Here is a 26261-nt window from a genome sequence, read left to right as displayed (position 1 = left end):
TTAATGTTGACTTCCTCAGTTTTCTCATTGAGCCTATAACTGTATAAGTTCCAGTGCTCTTCTTGACCCTGATCCCTTCCTTTCTCAAAGCCACATGTCCTCTCATCTTCTCAGTCCCCACCCACGAGGCTGTACAATCTTTATTGCTAATTATCACTCTATCATATCCAATTCCTTCCTATAGCGGTAACCATATCCTTTGCCACGCAGTGCCAACAGACAGACTCCAGGCACAAATATTCCACAGCAATGACCTTGCGCTGGACAACCAACTCTCAGTGATACAGCCTTGCTAGATATCTCCCCAAAGTTAGCCATGACAGGACAGAAACATGCTAAAATGTCTGCACTTCCATTCTTGTCCTGACTGTTTTCCTCCTTTTCCGACTGACCTTTTCTCTCTTTACCTGCTTTCACACCACTTGAGCTCATTCTAACCTGATTTAAACCCATAAAGACAGAGCAACAAATATCTACTCTGAGTTTCCAGAAAGCATTACGTTCGGAAGATACACACCTGTTATATGCTTTCGGCCAAGTGATGGCTTCCTTAATTCGGCAAAACTTGTATTTCCACTGAACGATGCATTTATAAAAAGCCTGAGGTGAATACAGAGATGTTTCAAAAACCTGCATCGACCTGCCTTTTCAGGTCACAAAATTTGAATGCTAAAGTTTATCCCACTGTCGGGAATCTCAATTTTGACTCTAGCACAATTGAGAAACCCTTTTCCCATCCCTGCATTCACTGGGATGAAGAGATTTCCCTTGTTGTTTGTTTCTCTTTCTCTTCCTCATCATCTTCCCTTGACTATCCTTGTTCTTTTCTTTCTTGCCTTACACCTCTCTATCTGTCTTCTTTGCGTCTGTGGTTTTATCCATCAGTTGCAACATGCATTTGTGTTTCTCTAAGTCTCCCCATCCTGTGATAGCACCTATAGGTATCAGGTCATGTATAACCATGACTTGTTTTAAACTTCACACCAGAGATTTTGTTCATTTTTTCTCAGAAGACTCTCCCAACATAACACCAAAGTGATAACTGAGTAAGAACTTGACATAGAGATAATAGGAACTGCAGATGCTGGAGAATCCAGGAATACAAGATGTAGAGCTGGATGAACACAGCAGGCCAAGCAGCATCTTAGGAGCAGGAAAGCTGACGTTTCGGGCCTAGACTATTCATCAGAAAAGGGTTTAGGCCCGAAATGTCAGCCTTCCTGCTCCTAAGATGCTGCTTGGCCTGCTGTGTTCATCCAGGTCCACACCTTGTTATCTAAGTACTTGACATAATCATGCTAATGGAAAACAGTTGAATTTCATGAATTTTCCAAAATTCGATTTGTGACAACATACCCACTCCAAATAAGGTTTATTGATATTCTTATAATGTTTATGTTAATATTTATTGTCCATTTTCTTCACATTGTCCTTTATTCAAATTTAAATTGTTTTTCTTTCTCCTTCATTCAAGCTGGTGCCTTTTCCCATAATTGAAGCTGAAGCTCTGTTTGCCCACTCCTTCTCAGTTAATATTGACACTCTTGCTCCCCATTCTAATGTACCACTGCCTCTTCTCCTCTCTCCATTCCATATCAGTGATCCATTTTCTTCCCTTCTCCACTATCTCCACTGTCTTCCCAATTTCTTGCTTAAACAAACAAATGGTATCTCTGGTGTATTGGCTAAAGGGACATGCGGGAGCAAATGGATAGCAAGAAGAAAATGAAAGAATAGCAATACAGAGGAGCATACAAGAGAGGGGGTAAGAAGAATGAATGGCAAAATGGATATGGATGAACAGAAGATAGTTGAAGATCAAGAGAGAAACAAGTTAAAGTATGTGGAAAGTGACAATGAAGAGGAGAGGTTAATGGGAATCAGTAGCAATGAAAGGGAAGATAAATAAAGCAAGAACAAAAACAAATTTGCTGGAAAAGCTCAACAGGTCTGGTAGATCTGTGGAGGAGAAAAACAGAATTAACGTTTCAGGTCCGGTGACCCTTCCTCAGAAATAAAGCATGATCCTAGTGTTAAATAATCTTATTGCCACTTCCGTGTAATGGAGGCAGAATGTGCTGACTTCTCTATATGACAGAAACTGCGGTCTGTGCCAAAGGTCCACTAATACACCTCAGAGTGTGAATGGGTTTTCCATGAAGTAATGTGAAAGTGCCTATTGAACAGAACAATATAGATGGGTAATGTGAATAAGTGCACAAGGCAAATAATAGGGAGATGGCATCGTCAAGCATAAGTGAATGAATGGCAAACAAAAGTGAGAGGAGAGTGCAGCCATCAGTGCAGTGTAAGATGGGATGACCGCTTCACTTTGCAGGGGATCGTATGTTAAGGAGTTGTGAATGTGGCATACAAATCACTTGTAGTCTCGCAGCATCCAAGTCTTGCATTGTGCTCAGCCTTCAAGAAAGAGGAGAGTTTTTTTTTAAATACTTAAGAGCTGATTCCTGAATGAAACGGTGGCAAAATACATGGTTGTTCAGAGCAACATCTTCTCGAGTTTAATTAAGGTAGGGTAGGATGGGAATTGTCTGCGTTTTCTAATACATGCAAGAAAAAGTTACTGAATCAAAAAGGTTTTGAGAACCACTGAACTAGGCCACTATGTTAGGAATGAAAGAAAGAAGAACAGTTGTCAAGAGTTATAGTTAAGGCATTGGATTGGAGTAGAGATGGGATTCTAGCACTCTGACAGCTAGAAAATATATCAGTTAACCCTTTCAAACAAGAACTGGTGCCTAGCTATATTTTTCCAGTAATTCAAACTGGCAATTTAAAACAACAGTCACCATTTTCCAAACATTGTAGGCAACTCTTTTTTGAAGTGTCAAGAGACAAAGGACAATTTGTCACCTGTAATGTAATCAACTAATCATCATTAATATAATTTGTGTAAGCAGGTTATTATATTATGGAGATGTCTGTTCCCAATAAATGATTCTGTCATTAATCTTTCACAGATGATATTCTTCTGAGCTGGAATTGATGCTTTTCAGAAAATATCTACGCAAGTATCACTTTGTGAGGTTTTGATTGCCTGGACGTACTGGCATAAAAATAGTATTCAGTGGCAAAATTGGACATTGTTACAAGATTTAATCAAATTTTATGATGTCTTTGTAAATATTAAGTGGTTGCTGAGTAAAGGATTCAAAGATATTGATAGACTCTGCATCATTAAAATGAAAAAAACATTCACATAGTGGCTGAACCACTTTTCGTTCTTGTTGTCTATTACCATGTTTGACCAGTAGACAATAGACAATAGGTGCTGGAGTAGGCCATTCGGCCTCTTGAGCCAGCACCACCATTCATTACGATCATGGCTGATCATCCACAATCAGTATCCTGTTCCTGCCTTACCCCCATAACTCTTGATTCCACTATCTTTCGGAGCTCTATCTATCTCTTCCAAAAGGCGTTGGAGCAGAAATAGCCCATTTGGCCCATCGAATCTGCTCCATAATTTAAAGAGATCATAGTAGACCTGATCATCCTTAATTCTAGTTGAATGGATAATCCATTCAACCCTTGATCCCATTACTGATTAAAAAAACCTTAGCCTTGAGTATACATAATGACCCAGTCTCAATAACCCTCTGTGGTAAAGGATTCCACAGATTACTAACCTCTGTACTAAATTATGTAATTTATATTTTAAACTTTATGAACTCCACAAAGATTAATATATGATTTAACAGCCTGTGTTTCAAAAACTTTCCTACTTTTTTGGGGAGTGGTGTATGTGGTAAGGTAGTTGCAAATTTAGGACACATTCCTAAATTCCAGATTCTGAAAGATAGTGCCAACTACCTAAAGGCAAGTGTTGTAGTCAGACTTTTTTATTACTGTACAATGTGAGTAATCCAATAAAGTCCAGCAAAATTAACCTTTGATTGTTAGAAAGCTAAAACATTGAGAACAGTGTGGACCTTGTAATATCTAAGGACCCTGGTTTGAAAACATATGGATTGTTTCAGTGATGTTGCTCTTTGGGAAAAAAAATGTTGCCATTTAAGGACCGTTGAAGGCAGAGTGTTAAATCCTAGAGAACAGAGACAGCCCCTAGTAAAAAAAATTGACAAACATCTTTCAGCTGCTATCTTATATTCACCTTTGTACATTTAATCTTATTTGAATTCTCTTTGCTTCTGTTTTCTAATGTATCTTTCTAATGTGGACTTTGGTACCATATCATGTGACCAATCAGATGGTCAGCTAAAGTTGTTAAAAGAAACCTGGTGAATGGCAAACCAATGAAGGAGAATACCTTAAAGTACAAACAGATGCTGCTGCTTTTAGATATGATACAATTCCAAGGTTACTTTTGTTACCGTAATAAAGTGGCTGCCCTTTGTTGATTGGCCATTCATCATTTTTCTTTTAGATGTTACACAATAAGCAATTAGCATATATGCAATATAATATTTAGCAATATTAAGAGGCGAAATGCCTTCCATTTCTAATTTTAGAAAAAGCAAACACAAGTATAATGTATTGGATCACAATGTTATGCTTATAAAGTTTCATTCAATTTAGTGAACGTAGACTTTTAGCCTCTAACATTTAATTTTATTGATAATCCTGATGGAGAGAATTTCATTCACTATGCAGTTTGTCTGACTGATTTCTTGATAAAGAAACAAGTTTTTGACTGATATTGCTGGAGTTTATGAGCTGTACCAGTGAATGGCCCAGTAGTAACATGGATCAGTGCCTGAATGCACTTCATTGCATATGACCAGGGCTCGGACTCAGACTACGGCTCTGGTCATTAAGTGTAGAAAAAGCTACAAGGTTATATCCTGCCACATTAAGAGAAAGGAAAATATCAGAGAGTGAAGCCACTCAGAGCAGTTACATATGTTCTACTGTGTCTTGTTAGCCACCTCAGATTGGCATTAATGGAGAACTGGGGCAGTTTATGTGACTACCCTCTCTTTTGGGGAATAGAATGGCACAACGGAAATTAATCCAAATGGGAAGTCAGGAACTGATTGAATGGTGTTGTTGCTGCATCAATTTCAGACATTTATTTACTGTTTACCTTGAACTGAAACCACAACTTTAATTTATCAAACAGTAGAAGGGCTTCACAAGTCTACATATCACCTTTTCAGTTTTACTGCACAGTTGTAGAGGCATTGAATGAATATTTTGTCTATTTGTTAATAGACATTTATGAATATTGCACATGTATAATGATAGCTTCAACTACCCTTGACCTTATTCTCCCCAAAATATACATAGGAAATGTTTTGTACATTACATGACCTGATTATAACCAGTGAAACGCTTTCTGTGGAGAAATCCCAAATGTGAAAAGTTTCCCATTTAGTGTCTAGTGCTGGACCATTATTGTAGGTAGATTATCAAGCTCACAAAAAATTATTCTAATAAAAGACAGATGTATACTCACAGGTACCAGAAGCTCTTATGTACTGTAATTTCTCCACCATCTTTAGAAATTATCAAGTATAATTGTTTTATATAAGCAATTTAAATTTAATATATTCATTTGTATTCTAGGGGTGACTAAGTGTTAAGGGCAAAGGCCTTAGAAAACCATGTAATATCATACAGTAACTTCAGCTGGTGTTTGACAGAATATGGCAATTTAGCTATTTTTACATGTCAGACAGAATTTTCAGACACAACACCACAGCCAATATTGTAGGAGATGGCTGCAAGTGGGGACTGTTTGGGCATTCTTCCTTTGCCAGGCCTCAGTAGGACCTGGTATGGCATTGATAATGTAGCAGTTTGCCCAAATAAACTATGTGTGTCACTGTTAAACTGCAGATACGGAGATAACCAAAGGTGTTCAGGATGGCAAGTAACTGGAGAAGATTGTAAGGTACAGATTTCCACCCACAGTAGGTTTACAAAGGGAGAGAGCCCAGAAGGACAAAAGCTTATCTTATTTGCTATTATCTGTTGTCCTCCATGCACTTCCTTTCACATCACCACCTGTTGATCTAAAACTTTAGAGAGCCCTCCAAACTTTGGCTAGAACAGGAAATTGAATATTCCTAAGGCTTCCAAAAGAAGCGAACTTTTAAATGGTACGTTTTTTGTAGCTGCATATTCCTGGAAAATTCTTGATTTAAAGGAAAATATAATTGAAGAGTTACACTTTTTCTAATCTAAACAGGTCACACCAACCATCACATTGTTACCGGTCATTTCTGTATGTCTGAATTTCAACAGCATGTCTTCCCTCTCAGTTTGAAGAACAGAATGAAACTGTGTATTGCACTTGTGTGTGTATTTTTCCCAATAGCCTCTGCAACATGAAATAGGTTTAAATTATTGTTTGCCTGAGGCTGTAGTAATTAAGTTGGAATTTTGAGCTGCATCACTCTGGCTCTGCCAACATGATTATTTAATGCAGCATTGTATTTTATTTTGTACCACTTGAGATAAATGCAGTCTGGAATGTAGTTTATAAGGATGAACATTACAATGGTTCCCCATGAGTTAAACAATGTGGTCCTTGTCTTTTCTGTTGTCAACAGATAGTAACCATTTTCCGTAAACCAGATTAATTATATTATCTTTGGCTATACCAAAGGGAATACTATGTGTATATCCTCATTGTCTGGTGACTATGTTTCTATGTAAACCATACAACAGAAAGAGTGAGCATTTCTTACAGTTCAAAAAAGCATAATGTTCGCTATTGATCAGTAAATAGTAAATATTCCTTCTTAAAGGGAGTCTGCCTAAAATGCTGCTAATCATAGTTCTATTTGACCTGATTTTTTAGCATAGAATGTGTTGCTATGGGTTACTGTCAATGGTTGATAACATTGGTTTTCCCTAGGGTTGCTTATGTAGCAGCTTGCACACCTCACCCAGGAGACTGGGAGATTGATGGGCTGTGCTTTGCCTTGTAAAATTTCATTATAGTTGCTTTTTCTTCCATTGTGAGAAACAGATTTAATAGAACCCATAATGTGCCTTTATTACATTCTATGATACCTCAATATATTAGCTGTACCTATTATTCTGATCATGGCACAAACTTCCAGCAATATGAATTAATATTTCCAAATGGAAATCATATTAGACACAGGTTCATTTTTATCTTCCACCATGTCGCTTTTTTTCTATAACTGTGTATTGTGTTATCTCTTCCTCATCCTTATGTGGCAGCTTTTTCTTTCAAATGTATCCTGTCTCCACCTCCCTTGTCATTAATGTCATTTTTCTCCTTATTCTGTGACATCATTCTCTTTGTTTCCTTACACACATTGGATTTGTAAGGCTAGCTCATCCTTCGTCTGCCAAGGCCCATTTTTTGTTCATGGTGCCCTCTGGTGTTTGATTACTGTCATGATTGCACATTTTATGGCAATAGAAGAATAGATGGTCACTATTTTTACTCCACTCATGGAGAGAATCATTCAAATTTGGGCATCTTAAGGTTTCAGAAACTTTCAGTAGCCTGTGGTTAGCACTTTAGGTCTCATTATCTCTGGTGCTCGATTTGAAGGCATGACAGAGAAGCATATGTTTGTACTATTCCTACAAGCTCATTCATGTTCTGGAATTTATTTCCCTTGTTCTTCAAATTTGGAACAGTGCCATTTTGTCCTAAAGTAATATTCCAGTACTTCACTGTCTTACAGCCACATTGCTTTGTTCCTTTGCTTGGGGTGACTTATTTTCCCCTGCCACAGGAAACCATCTGATCAAAATACTACAAAGTAATACCCTGATTCTGATATTGGATTTTCTATCTGAGATCTCCAGATCTCTTTTTACTGATGGCATGATTTCCTCATTAGAGAAAATGTTCTGTTCTTATTTTCTCTGATTGCTGTTAGTGTGATCACATCAGGACAAGCTCATTGCTGTGTTAGCCCTAACAATTTTACAAAGTGAGCTCTTAAATGAATATACGCCTTTAATCGTTTTGACTTTTTCAAAAAAGAACTCTTGGTTCTCCATGAATTAACTGAAGCTCTGTGTGCGATCTGGCAATGTTACAATGGTAGAATTCCATGAGCATAACCCACAGTCAGCTATGAATTGCAGTTGTGTGTTGAGGTCTCATGCTGCCACTGGAATATTGTATCATTCCAAATATGATGCTGATTTCGGTTCATGTAATGCTTTGAGCATGTGAAAGCAAAAAAAAAGTCCAAAAATATCATTTATTTACAAAGCAAAAACCGAAACAGCTGGAAGTATTCAGTAGAGCAGACAGCATCTATGGAAGTACAGAAATCAGTCAATTGACTATTAGTCTAAGATCTTTCCTGAGTGCTGGTAAATATTACAAAGAAGCTGCAGTGGAAAAAGGGAAGGGGGAACATGGGGAAGGAATAAAGAAAGCTATCACAGGAAAAGTAATGAACTGCTTAGATGGTGAACAGGACGTCGTTAAATAGCAAGTAATATAAGTAGGAGACATTTACAGTGAGAGAAATCAAAAATGCAAAGAGGCACAGAGAGTGTGCAAATAGCTAGGAGCAAGGGAATGGTGAAAAACCAGCAATGCCAAGGAGTCTCGTGAAAGAAGAAAGCACGATGGAGGCTTTGAAGGGCTTGAAGGACTTTCCCACGCCAAGTACCACCTCGTCCCCTCCCCCATCTCTAGATATAGCGGCATATCTGTTAGCTGTGGGATCATTAACTTTCACAGAGATGGTGGCAGAATCTTCTGGATCCCACATGGGCGTGAGCTTTAAAGCGGGACGAGAAGGCTTTTTGGGGAGAGATGAGTCAGGTTAGCAGCTGCGGTTAGTTAGTGTTTCCACTTCTAAATGATCTTCCCGTAATAGTAGCTGGGGAGACTGCCATCCAATAGTTTTGGATAGACTACCTATAGTGAGTCAAGCCATTGGATGGCTAACAGCACTCTTGAGGACTCCTGTAGGACATTCTCCTCCAAAAATCAATCACCCACATCACTCTGTGTTAAATTATAACTCCACATGTGTAGATATTTCATCACTTATCTATGTTCTCATGTAGTTTGCTATTCTCCTCTTCATTTTTATTATATTTCTAGGTTTTGTGCTGTCTGCAAACTTTGAAATGATGTGCTATCTGCGCATGTCCAAGTCAATAATGTATGTCAAAAAAAGTAGTAATTTCAACATTGACCCCTGGGAAATGCACTGCAAAAGCAGTTGAAATTTAATCAAGATGGCAGGGGTCCTACTGACCAGAGCCGGAAGCTAAAAATAATCCTTACCTCAGGAGTTTGGGAGACCCCTGGCGACATTTTATGTCCATCGGAAATGAATTAATTGTGTTAAGGCTGCCATTTTTTTAAGAGACAGGAACCTTCCGTCATGATCTGCCAGTCGATCAGTGTGGGTCAGCAGTCACTCAGTCTCAAAAGCCTGACTGGTGAACATTTTTGAGACTGGATCCTGTCAAGAGCTACAGCAATTAATGTGACCCATAGAGCAAGTGGGGCCAGTCGGGTAAATCCCAGTGAGGGCTGTTGGATGGGTGGTTGATGAATGTGAGGGAATGTTGACACTGGGTAGAGCATTGCTGTGGTGGGATCCCACTTTGGGCTACAGATTGCCAAGGCCAGATTGGAAATGCCACACTTCTAAGTCCACTGGGAGGCTGCCATGTTATGCCACTCAGTCTATGGCAGCTGTGCATGCAGCTCACCGCTCAAGGGCAAGTAGGGATGAGCAGTAAATGCTGGCCAGCCAGTGATGCCCACATTCCATAGTCACAAGAAGACTCAACTACAGCTGGTAAACTGCCATTGGAAATGGGCGCCTGCTGAGTGGAAACTCACACCTTCCAGCCTCTCCTGTTCCCCCACCACTCCCTCCCCGGCCAGAAACCATCTCACAGCAACTCCTATATTGCCCTCCCTCATTTGTGGTCTGAGTGTGTCACCAATCCTGGACCGTGCAGGGTGTATTGCTGGCAGGTACCATCGGTGCCTGGTTGGTGCTGATGGCAATAAGGTTTCTCAGAGAGCAGGAATTCCACCTGGGGTCCAGATTCTGCTGCTGGTCACTTACGGTCGCACACCCTCCTGAAAGAAGGTGATTCAAGACCTCTGGAAGCTCTCCAGACTACAGGTGAATCTTCCATTATCTGGGTTAAATGTTGTCTTTTATGTGGAGAGGGATAGTTCCAATCTCATTGTGAGCTACAAATGTCAGCATTAAATCAGAAATTGATGTTTAATGCATCAGCACATTTTTATTGCAGCTTGTGCCCAGCTGGGTAACCTTTTGGTGGCTGCAGGTGTTTTATTGAAAGTTGCTGCCTGGCAAGCTGGCAGAAAAATTGTTCCTTCCACAATGTACCAATTTGCAGGGGCTGCCTCGGTGCTAGTAATTCAGTTATGGCCACATAATGCCTTGCTTTCCATCAGCACCCAGCCACTTTTGAATGACACAGCTATTCGAAACAGAACTAATTTCAAGCTGGTCTAATGGAAGTGGATTTTAAATCTGACTACCAGGAAGGAAGGAAAGTAGTGAGCAAAAGGTGTCAACCTGAAAGGTGCAGACTGTACAATGACTCTTTTATATAGTGACAACACAGTGTGAAGCTGGTGGAACACAGCAGGCCAGGCAGCATCTGAGGAGCAGGAACGTTGAGATTTTGGCCCGGGACCCTTCTTCAGAAATTAAGAATCGAGAAATTAAGATGCTGCCTGGCCTGCTGTGTTCCTCCAGCTCCACACTGTGTTGTTTCTGACTCCAGCATCTGCAGTTCTTGCTATCTCTTTTGTATAGTGGTTGCTCACCCACATCAAAGGCACAGCAGATAAGTTGTTTGCGTTGTCTCTGATTTGAGTTGTTTTAATAAGGTGCCAGTAACTGATGCTGAAATCAATATTTACATGTTTGAAGTAAGCAAGACCTTCTTTAATTTCAGTCTTTTTTTTTGGCTGGTGCATTTATTACAGCACGAAATATTTAGGAAATTTAGTTCTAGCCAGTCAGCTTTGGAAAAGTATTTTTACTACGCATCTGGTTTATGATCATTGTGGGTAAAATTGTACTCAGTTTGGTTTATATAATGCTAAAAATAATGCAGTGTATCAAGCAGATTGAAACTTTTATTTGGATGGTCCTGGTTTTTATGGATCAGCTGTTGCCCCAGCATGCTAATGCTGGCCATTCTGTTTGGCACATCTGAATTTCTTTTCTGTTTATGATTTGGAAATAGTTTTATGAAAAGATTCACACCTTATCTCAAGAGTGCCATTCTGACCTGAAGTTTGGAGAGTTGCACAAACTTGTTCAAGCAGCCATTCTGATAGGACTATTTATAAAATAGACTAAACTCACAACGCATTTGTTTTGATCTGAGTGTGGCTTTATATCTAAATAGAATGTTCTTGCAATAAGCGAACTGGAGATTGTGCATTTCTGAATCTAGTTTCTCACCGCTCCTACTGGAATGGCCGTTGCAAGTAATTCAGTTTATTTTGGTCCATTTGAGAAAATAATTAGCACCTTATTGGTCACAGAGGAACAAAAGAGTCTTTGAATGCATTCAGGCTTTCTTTTGGCAAAGTTTGTTTTTCTGTCTGATATGAGTCTTTTGAGAAAACTGCGTGAATACCACTTGGTGCAAGATGAGGAAGTGTAAGACTGTTTTTTGGCTCCATTGTCAGCAATGAAAAATACATCGCCATTGCTGTAATATCTCATTGTGCAGTGTTTTAATTTTATATTATGAGCAAGTTATTTGTTTCTCTGGTATCATTAAAATTTACATGGCCTTCAATAACGAAGCTGAGTTAGGTGAATATCAAGTTTTTGTATCCTGACCTGGTTGTGGTGGATATGTGGCAGACAGAAAATGTCCGCGAGTGCCCATGGTTCCTTGTTTTCAAGGGCATGAAGCATCAAAATGGAGGTGCCTCTGGAGAGATTTGACATTTTTAACATTAAACAATCTACAGCCTCCAGGCCATCATCATGAAGGAATATGTCATCGCTGCTATTTGCAAAGCAGGGGGTGGTGCCTGACAAGCCAACACTGCGAGGTGGCTTGCAGGCCTTGGCAGTGGTTATTTTGGGAGGGTGTTGAGGGTGGAGTCTTGACCCCTTGTTTTCAGGCACTCAGTGCGTGACTAGGGAAGTGGGCTGTTGGTAGGTGCTCCTGAAAGCTACCCCTGCCCTTGCTACTGACCCTTTCTCAAGACCTCCACTCCACATTTCCTTTGTGTCATCAGTCTCCACCCACCATCACTCCAGCATCTTGGCTCCTTGGCCAATCCTACAGGCCTCAGCTGGATGTGGTGGCACCAGGAGAAAGAAAGCTTTGCAGAGTGAACAAAAGAGGTTAGATCAAAAGCAGCAATCTCTGGCTTACTCCCAGCGCCAAGCTCTAATGAGGGAAGGAGTAAAAGGACAGGGCAGATAAATCAGTGGCTGAAAAGATGGTGCAATGCACAATAATTCAGATGCTTGGACCATTGTGATCTCTTCTGGGGTAGAAAAGACCTGTTCAAAAGGCGTAAGTTTCACCTGAACTCAAAAAGGACCAACATCCTGGTGGGGAGATTTGCTCGTTCCATTTTGGGAGCCTGTAAACAACTGGGGAGAGCTTTCCTAAGTAGCAGTGAAAATAAAAAGATTGATGCGGATGGTTCTGAATCAGAAAAGTTCAGGTTAATTAGAAAAGACACACAACAGCATGTCAGAGAATGAGGTAACACGGGAGAATTAAGTTGCATTTATTTAAATACAGGGTGTCTTACGATTAAGGCTGATGAACTCAGTACAGGTATTGTAACATGGGGACTGGGACATCATAGCTGTTATAGAAACTTGGCTGGGGGATGGACAGGACTGGCAGCTCAATCTTCTGGGTTTTAGATGCGATAGGAAGGATAGAAATGGATGCAGGAGAGGAGGGGTTGAAGCATTTTTGATGAAGGAAAACATTACTACTGCAATTAGAGAGGGGAGAGAGGATTGTTCAGTGGGAATGTATGGTTGAAATTAGAAATAAGAAAGGGATGATCACCTTAATGGGATTGTACTAGTCATGTTGCTGAACCATAAGGAGCTGCCGGCCTCTCATTAACCAGTAGCTTTTGCAGGTCAAAGCCCCTACCCCTGGTGTTCCCGATCTTGGAAAATTCCTGCCAAATAAAGTGCACTGAGCACTAAACCAGCAGAAGCAGGCTTTCTTGAAAGATGATGATGTGCATCTGTTGGAGTTCCTGAACAGGTGTGAAAGACCACTGTCAGTTCCATAGAATAACGGGCAGTAGACAATGCACTGAACTCAATGTATTATCTATGCGTCTGAGTATGTCAGCTTCACTCTTACCCCATTACCCATTCCTTCTATTGCTCTGGAACTAAAATCACGCGGAGGAAGGACTCTGGCAGAAGATGGACGTGCCCACCAATGGATTGCGATTTTTACCGCATCAACCTGCATTCCACAATTTGGCGCATCATTTTGGAGCTGTCTCGGTCTGTCTCTTCACGTGCCATCTTTGTTGCTAATCAATGCTTGTGCTAAGATATCACAATGACAAAGGGCAAGGTGCACATACCCAAGAACTACGTGGAGAGAGTCATGCAGCGTAGAAACAGACTTTTCGGCCCAACAAACACTGAACTACACTAATCCCATCTACCTGTGCTCTGGCTTTTTAAGTAGTCATCCAGATGCTTCTTAAATATTACAAGACTACCGGCCTCCACCAACCTCTCAGGAAGCACATCCCCTACTTCTACCACCCTTTCAGTGAAAATATTTTATTTCCTATCTCCTGTAAGCCATTTGCTCCTCACCATAAACTTATGCCATCTGGTCTTTGACACCTCTGCCAAGGGGAAGAGATTCTAACAATCTACTCTGTCTGTGCCTCTCAAAATTTTGTATGCTCAATCAGATCCTGCCTCAGCCTTCTCTGCTCTAGGGAAAACTAACCCAGCCTACCCAGCCTCCCCTCATAACTGAGACTCTCTATTGCAGGCAACATCCTAGTGAATTTCTACTGCACTCTTTCTAGTACAGGTGCGTCTTTCCAATACTATGGTAACCTGAACAGCACACAGAATTCCATCTGTGGTCTAACCAATAAAGTTTATAAAATTGGAACAAGACTTCCTTGCTCCTGTATTCTGTAACACAGCTAATGAAGGCAAGAATCCCCCATGCCTTCATCACCACCCTGTCTGCCTGTGCTGACACCTTCAGGGATCTATGGACTTGTGCACCAAGGTCCTGTCGTTCCTCAGTACTCCCCAAGGATCTAAAATTCATTGTGTGTATCCTTCACTTTTTAGAACTCCCAAAATGCCTCCCCATTTACCACGTTTAAATCCAATTTTTCATCAACCTGGCTAATTTACCAGCTAATCAATGTCAGACTGTAGACTGAGACTACTCTCCTCACTGTCAACAACACCATTAATTTTCATGTCATCTACAAACTTACTATTTAAACCTTGTACATTCACATCCAAGTTAGTAATGTACATAACAAACAGCAAGGGTTCCAGCACTAATCCTTGTGGTACACTGACGGTCAGAAGCTTCCAGTCACGAAAACAACCCTTCCCCGTTGCCCTTTGTCTACTAGTTGTGGAGGTGCCAGTGTCGGACTGATGTGGACAGAGTTAGAAGTTGCCTGACACCAGATTGTGGTCCAACAGGTTTATTTGAAATCGTTGTGATTTCAAACAAACCTGTTGGACTATAACCTGGTGTCGTGTGACTTCAAACTTTGTCCTATTTGTGAGCCAATTACAGATTCAGTTTGCCAACTTGCCTTGGATCCCATTGGCTTTTTCTTACCTTTTGGACCACCCTTGCATGTGGGATGTTGTCAAAGGCCTTACTAAAGTCCATGTTAACCATACCAACTGCACTACCCTCATCAATATATTAAGCCACCTTTACAGAAAACTCAATTATATTGGTCAGACAGGATCTCCCTCCAACAAATCCGTGCTGACGATCCTTGATCAATCTCCATCTTGTCAAGTATTGATTAATCCTATCCTTCAGAACATTTTCCAATAATATCCCTACAACTGATGTCAGACTAACTAGTCTCTAATTACCTAGCCTCTCCCTGCTGCCCTTCTTGGACAAAGGAACTACATTAGTGTCCTCCAGTGATCTGGCACTCCCCCTGTGGTCAGTGAACTATTAAATATACTGTCACAACCCTAGCAAGGTCGTCCCTTTGCACCCCAGATGTCCTCTGGGATATATCTCATTAGACCCTGGGGATTTATTTGCCGGCAAAAACATCTAATATCTCTCTTTATTAATCTTAATGTGTTCTAGACCCTCACCATCCTAACAGAAACCCCTGGCTTTCTTCTCTGAGTAAAGATGAGAAGTATTTATTTAAGACCTCACCCATGTCCACTGGCTCCATGCACAGATTGCCTGATTGGTCTTTAATGTGGTCCCCTCTTTCCCCAGTAATCCTCTTATTCTTAATATACTTAGTAAAAGCCTCGGAATTTTCCTTGATCCCATCTTCCAAAGTTATTTCACGGCCCCTCTTTGCCCTCCTAATTTCCTCTTTAAGCATTCTTTCAAGATTCTTTCAATTTGACTGCCCCATCATGAACCTGGGGTGGAGTCTTCCCAGGCCCTGAATGACGTGAGCTTTGCTGAGAAATTTGGGAGAGTTGGGTGACATGTTAACTGATGCCTATCTCAACAGCAAGACCAAAATTCACATGGTCAACTAAGTTGAGACTCTTGCTAGTGAGCATCAATAGACCTATTAACATGGATTAGTCCTCATTAGCACCCTGTTACAGTTAGGAGGGACAAATACCACTCCTATCAGTGTCTTTTTCATCTAGTTCTTTCTTACTGCCACCCATATGGATTCTGCATCCTTAGGGGAAATGATGGTCCAGTTGTATTATTGTTGGATGGTTAATCCAGAGTTGTAGGTTATGTTTTGGGGACCTGGGTTTGAATCCCCCTCCATGCCAGATGGTGGAATTTGAATTCGATGAAAATCTGTAATTAAGAATCTAATAATGACCATGAAATCTTTGTTTGATTGTTGGAAAAATCCATCTGGTTTACTGATATCTTTTAGGAAAGAAAACTGCCATTCTGGTGTGGTCTAGTCTGCATGTGATTTCAGGTACACAGCAGTGTGGTGGACTCTTAACTGCCCTCTGGAGAAATTAGGTTTGGGCAATAAATGCTGACTTAGCTGGCAATGCCCACATGCCATGAATCCAATGAATAAAAAAATGTAAAAATGCTGATCCAAGATCATTTCTTGCTAACGCACTAATTCTTATTGCATACTGACAAAGCCACACAACTCCACCCTCCCACCTCACCACCTATCCTTCCTGACCTTTGAAAAGTTCACATACCTCTGACTAATTAGTTTCCATTTGTGGGTCCCAGGGAAAGTGTAGCAGTGACTTAGGGAGGGCTGTAAAATAGAATGTGGCTAAGGGCAGGTAAGCTGAGTGGCCTGGAACCGAAATTGTGTTTGAGGTAGGAAGGTGCAGTTGTTTGTGCATGGAAGTATCAGTCATGTCACCTCAATAATGTTGCGTGAGAAGTATTAGTTTGTGGCTCCTGTGCCATTACATTGATGGTGAAAATCTACTCCAGACTGTCAACATTAGACTAGCTGTGTAGCTAAGGATTAAAGACGATGGTGGCACCATGGAGTCTGAAATATCCTGGCAATGGCAAGTACTCACACCTACAGTGTGTGGGAGAATATGACTAGCATTGGATGAGAGGGGTGCCAAAGGGATGCGGTATATCATTAATGAGCTAAGTTTGGGTTAATAGGTAAAGAGAAACCCAACATGAAACTCAACAAAACTTCACTGATTTCTGGTAAAAGTCAGCCCACAGAAGATTTCTCCATGTTTCCCTTGTTGGTCCTCCAAATGTTAATAGTATAATGTTTCTTTCCTTAATTCCTTTCTCTGTATAACAAGTTGAAGACTTGACTGTGGATTCTCCTGTTGAGCTGTTGATCAATAAAATACGCTGTCAGTTAAAGTTCTGATGCTCATCACTATGTGAAGGTTTATTGGTAACTCACCCCAGCTGAGTCCACGTAAGCATGATTAAAAATCTGAGTTAACGTTTTGGGTCCAACAGACCCGAAATGTTAACTCTGACTTTTTCTTCACAGATGCTGCCAGATCTGCTGAGTTTTTCCAGACACTTCTGTTATTGTTCCTGATTTACAGCATCTGCAGTTCTTTTTTGTATGATTAATTAGTGGATGATTTCTGGGTTATTAAATAAATTCCATTGCTTCAAAGAATTTGTGCACTTGTTTTATCTGAATTTTAAATTGTAGCCATTCTCCTGTTCACAGAACTATTTTTTATTCATTCATGCGAGATGAGCATCACTGACTGGCCAGTGTTTATCCCCTATCCCCAGGTGCCCTTGAGAAGGTGGTGGTGAGCTGCTTTCTCGAGCTGCTGTCATCCACAATGCCCTTAGGGAGGGGATTCTAGAAGCTTAATCCAGCAACAGTGAAGGAACTGAGATACGTTTCCAAGTCAGGATGGTGAGTTCCTTGGAGGGGACCAGCAGCTTGTGGTGTTCTGTAACTGTTGCTGTTGTCCTTCTCGATGGAAGTGGTTGTGGCTTTGGAAAGTGCTGTCTGAGGATCTTCGATGAACTATAGATAACATAGACTGCTGCCATTGAACATCAGTGGCTGAGGGAGTGCATATTTGAGGATGTAGTGCCAATCAATCTGGCTGCTTTGTTCAGAATCACCTTTGATTAAATTTACTACTAATCAACTTAACTGCAATTGCTTAAATAGGTATTTACTTGTCTCACATGCTGTTCCCATGTTTTATGATGTACCATCGTATTGTCTGAATAACTACATAGTTACAGAGCTCAGATACAACCTGATTCATAAACATCTGGAATGTAGCTGGGGCATTCCTTAATCCAAATTGGTAGAAACCATTTCCCGTAACAAAAACAGAAATTTCTTTAGTCCTTGACATTAATGGTGCTTGTTGGTACCCTTTCAATAGATCACTCGTAGAAGGGAGTGAGGTACTGTCAACTCTATCAGTACTGTCTCTGAATTGTGGAATTAGGAACCGGACGGTCTTAATGTCCACATTTACCTTTCTATAATCTATACAGTTGATCCAACTAGTTTTAACAACTTTTGCTACCGATTAATCCTAGCTGCTTTGACTAGGTTCAATCAAAAGATTTTTCAGCATGTATTGAATCTCTGTTTCCACTTGAGTTCGTTTTTTCTAAATTCCACAATAATGTCATTTATATTTATATTGCCATATAAATACTCTGACTAGAAGAGCAGATCAGAGGTTAAGAATCCTGCAGAAAGTCACTTACCTCCTGACTCCCCAGAACCTGTCCTCCATCTACAAGGCACAAGTCAGTACTGTCATGAAATGCTCCCCATTTGTCTGGATGAGTGCAGCTCTGGCAACACTCAAGAAGGTCCAGGACAAAATAGCCAGTTTGATTGATACACGTCCACAAATATTCATTTCTTCTACTACCAGCACTCAGTAGCAGCAACATGTACCAGCTACAAGATACACCACAAAAATTCAGTAAATCTTCTTAGACAGAGCCTTCAAAACCAGCAATCTCTGTTATCTGTAAGGAAAAGATACAAGTGAAGACCAACAACTGTGAGTTTGACTCCAGGCCATTCATCAATCCTGGAAATATGACGCGTGTTCCTTCAGTGTCACTGGGTCAAAACCCTGGAACTCATTCCCTAACAGCATTGTGGATGTGTCTACACCACAAGGACTGTCATGATCCAGGAAGGCTGCTCTTCGTCACCTTCTCAAGGGTTTTAAACGATGAGCCATTAAGTACTGGCCCAGGTCGAGAAGCCCGCATGGTCTGAATGGAGAAAGAAGCAAAACAAAAGGAAAACACTAATGTATCCAATTTCCCAGCATCTAAATGGAGGTGGACATTTTATATTCCAGTAACTACTGTAGGTGAGTTGGATCTGCAGAAATAGCTGAGAGATTTTTAATGTACAGAATAACAGTTAAACTCATTAGTCGTGAGAAGGTTAAATATTATACAAATTTCACACATATATATTGTATATTTATGCATGCATGTATTAAAATACATAATTTAGCTTTATTTTATCTTGCCAAATAATATTAGACAGAAGTAAGGGATTAGCAGCACATCACCCAAGACATGGAGGAGATTTGCATCTGGAACATTTTTTTGTTTTGAGAAAGAAAGCAGCAAGTGATCAAACACCCAAGGATGTATCCAACTGGGGTTGACGGCCTTAACTTGTATAAATTTTCCATTGGCGTTTAAAGCAGCGTAATATGATTGGGATGAAATCCTTCATAAAATGTGAATACCATTTGTGAGTTTAAAAGCCCTTAGTGACTCTCTACTGATTTTCACAGATGCTTAAGAGATTCATTACAAAACAAATATGCCCACATTCACATTTTACCCAAAATATATCCTGAAGTGTTTTATCTCTGTGGACATATTTAAAATTCTCAGTTGACCTTATTGTAATCATGGTGTAAGATGTTACAAGCCCTTTTTTCCTGTCTTGTGACTTGAACAACTCATCAGTTAATGTAGTAATTTGTTTATATTGCAAATGAAAGAAACATTAGTTTCAGGCCTTTAGTTGGAAAGCTCTATGGTGGCACATAAGATGAACTTTATAAACTAATGAAAAAGATCTGAATGTTTTCAAAGCAAGACATGTTATGGAAGTTTGGATGAACACGCAAACAATTCAAGCCTCATCCATTTGGTTTTGGCAAGATTTGCTTCCCCATGAAGTATGTTACAGATTTGTAAGACAATCATCACCATGTTCTTGACCATTATTTTAAGTATTCAAGATTGATGAATTAAAAACTTGCTTTTTAGTTGATTTGAACTACAATGTCAATTTTAAGTAAATAATATTTGATATAATTAGCAAACATATGATCTAAACATTCAACAATTTGGTGTTGAAAGCCAAGTTTATATGCCATTAATGAATTTGAACTGAAGATGAGACTTCACCGTCCACAAGCCGTTGACTTGTGCCCACATCCTTCAATAGAACTGCCAATATTGAATTCTGGTGAGTGTATAGAGGAGACCCACTGCATGTAGGTTTCATACTGGCACTTTATCAAAGGCAGAAATATGTAAATTGTTAGCAGATTTAGCTCTGAAAAAAAATACTGCTATGGTGTACAATGCAAAAGTATCTTGCTAGAAATTATTGTTTGCTTTTGGTGGAAAGCCTAGTCATACAAATGCGAATTACTTGGAACTATTGAGTGCATTTGATATTGTAAATGAAAACAAAAATAAAATTCGTATTTAAAGATCTTTCTTTCCTTCAGCCAGTATACTGTTTATTGTGGTTTGATTATGCTACTGGAGTTATTTTAGTAGTTTTGGAATGAGGTGTTAAAACTGTGTGTTTCTGAGATTGCTACTTTCTGTAGCAAAGAATTCCACATGTTTACCCCTCTCTTGATGAAGGAATTTCTCCTCATCTCAGTCTTGAATAGTCTACACCATATCTTTAGACTGTAGCCCATGTTTCTGAACTCTCCAGAGTTCGGGAACATCGTTCCTGAATTTATTCTGTCCAGTCCTGTCAAAATTTTGTAGGTTTCTCTGAAATTTTCCCTTTATTTTTCCAAATTCAAGTGAATCTTAATTGATCCCATCTCCCTTCATATTGTCAGTCCTGCTATCCCCAGACTCAGTTTGGTAAACCTTTGTTGCACTCTCACAATAGCCAGAACATCCTTTCTCAGGCAAGGAGGCCAAAACAGCACACAGTACTCAGGTGTGATTTCTCCAAGGCTCCGTACAGTGGCAGCAAATTATCCCTGTTCCTGTACTGGAATCCTCTCGTTATGAAGGTCAATGTGCCCTTTGCTTTTTTCACTGTCTGTCCAGCTACATGCTTACTTTCATTGACTGGTATACAAGGAAACCCAGATCTCTAGCACCTCCCCTTTTCCCAATCTGTCATCATTCACAGCGTTCCTGTGTTTGCTATCAAAGTAACCTCACATTTATCCACATCATATTTCATCTGTGTGCATTTATCCACTCACTCAACTTGTCTAAATCACCCTGAAGCATTTCTGCATTCTCCTCATAGTTCACCCTGTCAATCCAGGTTTGTGTCATCTGCAAACTGAGAGATAGTACACTCAGTTCCCTCATCTAAATCATTAATAAATATATGTTATGAATATTGTGATCTAAAGGCACTATTCATCTGTAGATTAACATGGTATGCTGGCCAACATTCCTGCCTTAGTCAGTATTTGCGAAGTGACTAAATTGCTCATTACTCTCATTGCAAAATATTACAATTTATGAAATTGCTGTTGTATATTTTCTCAACGAGTCACTGCAATTGAAGTGATTCACTGTCTACAAAGTTTTAGAGATGTTAGTGCAGGAAATGATGAGGAGTTGTATAAATACTACACTTTCATTGTAAGCTTACATTTAAATTTTGAGAGAAAAATTGCCAAGTTGTCAATTTTCTTCCTTCATTGAAGAATTGAATGCTCCTATGTAGGTTTCTACCTCTGTTTAGTTTAAAGCAGCTAAGTAATGTTGATAGCTTAAGGACTTCTTATGTAGCTACAAGCCTTTGCTTTAATAGAATTCATCTGGCACAGAACAATCCTTGGTTAAGAGCTTCTCTGCAAAGCCCAGGAGACATGTCATCTAACTGGAAATGGAACATACATAGTCTGCTGAAAGAGATGCTTGTGGAGAGTGTTCACCAGCTGCTTATAGATTTTTTTATACAATTTATTTTCAGGGGTTGGTTGAGAGCAGCTTTTTGTCTTTTCATTTCTGGGTTATATTCCAACCATTAAAAACGCAAAATTGGCTCCTTATCAGTCTTGAAAAAAAAATACACACTGAAATCAATAGTTTTTAGCAAGGGAGTGCTCAAGGATCACCTTCCTGATACTATTATGTGTTCACATCCAGCTGTATAAAATATCAGTCTCATGAGTACTGTGGAGGCCTGTTCAGGTATGGATTACTCTGTACTCAAAGTAATCTATTAAACAGAAATTCTATGCGGTGCACAAGCGGTTTAGTTCTTCCTATTAATCAGTTTTACCTGGAGTAGTATTCTTCTTCAGTGACTACACTTTGAAGATTGCCAAAGTAGGTAAATACAAATGTTTGTTTTGCAGGACCTTTCAGGAGTGATGGATTAAAAGTATCTGATGTGATGTCTATAATGAAGGAAAAAGTTGCCTTTGTTTCAGGTGGGTATAAGCATACTAAATTAACAGTTTATACTGTCAAGACTTTACAGAGATTAATAACAAGATCATCTAATAGGTTAGTTCTTTCCCATAGTTATCAGTTAAGCTGTACAGACCAGGAATGTCTCAGGACTGATTCCACTGGGTGGCAGCCAGAGTGGAGGAAGCAAAATCTCCCAGGATGCTCATCCTGGATTGCTACCTCACAAGTCCTGCATCCATTAATGTCGGGTTTGGCCTCAGTTTTGATGCTTCTCATAATTGAATATAATGTAAAGTCACCTTAGGCTTATCAGACCATAGCGTGGCTCTGTCATGGGAAAGAGTGATGACTAGTGGTGGTTTGACCTGAGGATCATGACACCTCTGGCAAATGAAAAAGTTGAGAAGAAGAGTCCTTCCTGGTAGCCTAGAGGCCAGCGTGGCACAACTGAATAGCTTGCCAATGCTCACTTGCAGATGAATTTGCCACATCCCTAAAAATCTCTGAATGAGTTGGCACTTGCAGGAAAGCAGGGAAGAAAATTGAAAGAAAAACAATATTCCCAAAATCTCTTTCAAAAATTTCTCAATTTTCTTGAATGATAGAGGTGCTTATCATTAACATTGTATTCAAAACTGTGCTATCCCATAAAGAGCTTACTAAGCTCTGCTCAGAATCAAACCAATTATCCTCAGTGCTTCCAGTTACATCTTCATTCCAAAATCACCGAATTATTAGCTCCTTCTAGAAGTAAACCATTTCTGAGGAATGGGGAGGAAAATCCAGTTCTACTTTGAATAGCTGATACGGTATGATATAATAACAATCATTGCTGTGTCTTCCAAACACTGAATCTATAAATTCAAATTTATCAAGGAGGATCCAGCTGTTTGAGCCTGAAGAAAGAAAGCCCACAAAGGGGCAATATGTATAATCTCCAACAAACACTCAAGTGACTTCTCAAAGAGATTCCACTGATCTCTTCAGGGTGGCCAAGATTAAGGGAGTCACTTTGTCCTTGCAATAATGCATTGAAGAAACAGTGCTTTTCAGTTTATAAACTTGCTTTCATTGTATCAACTACCAGCTGCAAATCACTGGCAATGTATGATTTTATTCATACATGGGATGTGGGCTTCACTTGCAAGGCTGCGATATGTTGCCCTTTCCTAATTGTCATGAGCTCCCTGGGCCTCTAGGCCTTTTCAGAGTGTGGTCAAGAGACAACCCCATTGCTGTGGGCCTGAAAGTCCCTGAAAGATATTAGAGAACCAGATGGGATTTTTATGATAGTTGACAATGGTGATGTGGCACCTGCCAGCAATTCCAGAGCTCCCTGCCCCACGGTAACAGTGTAAGATGCTGTGATTAAATCGGTGGGCACCAGGCAGAGGGATGGTAATTTTAAACAGTGGGTAAGTTGTCAGATTCGGTTTGATCAAAACTATCCCATCACTGACTGTTTTAGAGCAGGTTGGGGAAATACCTGTGTAAAACGGTGGTAGAATAAGGGACCCATAAAAGAAACCTGCATGCTATTATGTGACCAATTGCACTTGTCATCTACCTTCTCTACTTTCTCATCCACCACCTATATCCCTTGATTTGCTAAAAGACCAAAAATCTGTCTGTCTCTAACTTAAGTACAGTCATTGATAGCATATTCACAACTAGCTGGTGTGGAGAATTCCAAAGATTCACAACTTTTTGAGTGAATGAGTTTCTCCTTGGAACTGTCCTAAATGATCAACCCCTTGTCCTGAGGTTGTTTTGAATGTACAACACAGCAATTTAGTAAACCTTTGTTGTACTGCCTCCAGTGCTAGTACTACATTCTTTAATTTGTAGACCAATCTTCACGCAAGATTGAAGTTATGATCTCACCAAAGCCCAGGACAACTGTAGCAAGGCTTTCTTAGATTTATACCTGTAATAATGACCAACGTGCTATTTGCCTTCCTGATTGCTTGCCATACCAACAAAGCTAACTTTGTGTTCCTTGTGCAAATACACCCAAGGACTGTTGAGCATTAACATTTCAAAATTTCATGCCTTTCAGAAAATATTCTGTTTTTCTGTTCATGTTAGCAAAGACGTGAATTCATAAGGGAATGACATTACTGAGGATGTAGAATGAAGCATTTTTACCTGGATTTGCGGACAGGAAGACTATGTTCCAGCTAGTAGGAGCCTCAGCACTCTTACAGCATCTGTTCAGCCTGGTAACTTTGCAGAGCTAGGAAACTAAGGAGGCATTGTTTCTGAAGTCCAGTACACACAAAAAAAACGCAATGAATTTAAACTAATTCTTCATCAATTGTAAATCCATGCTGAGTTACATTGAAGGCTTACATTAATAAATATAATTTCATTGCAGGAGGACGTGATAAAAGAGGTGGCCCAATTTTAACATTCCCAGCTCGAAGTAACCATGACAGAATAAAACAAGACGATCTCCGGCAACTTGTCACATATTTAGCCAGTGTACCCAGGTAAAGTACCAACTTTGTGTTTGAAATATTTTAGTGACAAACATATTATGAGAATTTGTTCTCAGAAATAGAAAATTCTTTTGCGTAAAATATTACCAAAATATATGTAGAATTCAATATATAATTTCCATATTTAACTGGAACTAGCACCATAAGATAAAAGACCACTGTTTTGAGGTAGGATATTAGCATGAATAGAAGACTGGCTAACTAACAAAATATCTTCTGGACAAATGGACCATTTTCAAGCTGGCAAACTGTGCATAGTTGGGTGTTGCAGGGATCAGTGCTGGGGTCTTAACTGTGCTCACTGTTTATATTAAGACTTGGTGAAGGGTGCCACATAAATTCTCGTCAGAATTGCTAGTGGTACGAGGGTAGACAGGAAAGCAGGTATGAGAAGAAGGATACAAAGAGTCTGCAATGAGATATGGATATGTTAAATGAATTTTGAAAGTTGGATATATGAGGTTTTTGTAGGAATAATAGAAAAGCAGCATATTATTTAAATGGAGGGAGACTGCAGAATGCTGCAGAGTGGGATCTGAATGCCCTTGTACACAAAGTGGAATAAGTTAGCATGCAGGCTCAGCAAGCAGTTAGGAAGGCAGTTATAATGTTGGCCTTTATTATAACAAGGACGGAATATAAAAATCAGGAAACTTTGGTACAACGGTATAGGGTGCTATTGTGACTTCTCCTAAATAGAGCTGAGAGCTTCCTTATTAAAGGAAGGTTCAGTTGTTTGATTCCTGGTAACAGGGGTTCTTTCCTGTAGGTCTGAACTCATTGATGTTTATCAGCAAAGGGGTGCTTGTAATGAAAATTATAAGATTCTGCAGGCATTTGAAAGCTCAGCTGCTGAGAGGATGTTTTCCCTCATGTGCAAGTCTAGAACCAAGGGGTATAGTTTCACAACAAGGTGTTTCCCCTCTAAGCCAACTACGAGGAGGAACTGCTTCTCTCAAAGGATCATTAATTGTTGGGACTCATTATCCAGACAGGGGGATGCTGGTTCATTCATTCTATTGAAAGCAAAGTAAAACCTATTTTAGATCAACAATGGAGTCAAAGACAACGGGGGTCCAAGCTGGAAAATGTAATTGGGCTAAAATCAGATCAGCCATGATTTTATTGAATGGAGAAATAGGCTTGAAGGGGCAGATGGCTAACCTTTGTCCAACTTTCTTATATTGTTATGAGCTTAGCTGTGATGTTACCCATGGTTTCATAGCTGGCTGATGTTCACTGCTTGGTTTGACTAATTCATAAAGGCCACTTGAACAATATAACAGAAACCATTCTTTATAATTAACCGAAATAAAAATGCTTAAGGACAAATAGAAAAAAAAACAGAGAAAATTTGGCAGAGAGTGGCAAAGAAAAAGTGGCATGAAACTGGGAAATACTTAGCTGGTTATATATTTTGTTCAGGATCTCAAGTACTGCAGACAATATTATTGATTAAATATGATGTCTGATTCGTCATCCGGATAAAAG

At 39.8% G+C, this 26261-nt stretch overlaps 1 protein-coding gene across 1 annotated transcript in view; it reads left to right on the top strand.

The window, feature by feature from the left end:
- Nucleotides 1-26261, top strand: part of kalrna (kalirin RhoGEF kinase a) — a 693809-nt gene that overhangs the window by 249217 nt on the left and 418331 nt on the right. The window contains exons 2-3 of the mRNA XM_059647272.1: nt 22212-22286; nt 24647-24761. Coding sequence (XP_059503255.1) covers nt 22212-22286; nt 24647-24761 — 190 coding nt within the window. The remainder of the gene's footprint in view (nt 1-22211; nt 22287-24646; nt 24762-26261) is intronic.

Source organism: Stegostoma tigrinum, chromosome 7, assembly GCF_030684315.1.
Source record: "Stegostoma tigrinum isolate sSteTig4 chromosome 7, sSteTig4.hap1, whole genome shotgun sequence".
NCBI lineage: Eukaryota > Metazoa > Chordata > Chondrichthyes > Orectolobiformes > Stegostomatidae > Stegostoma > Stegostoma tigrinum.
The sequence above is the reverse complement of the archived record's forward strand: the minus strand, read 5'-3'. Positions and strand labels throughout refer to the sequence as shown.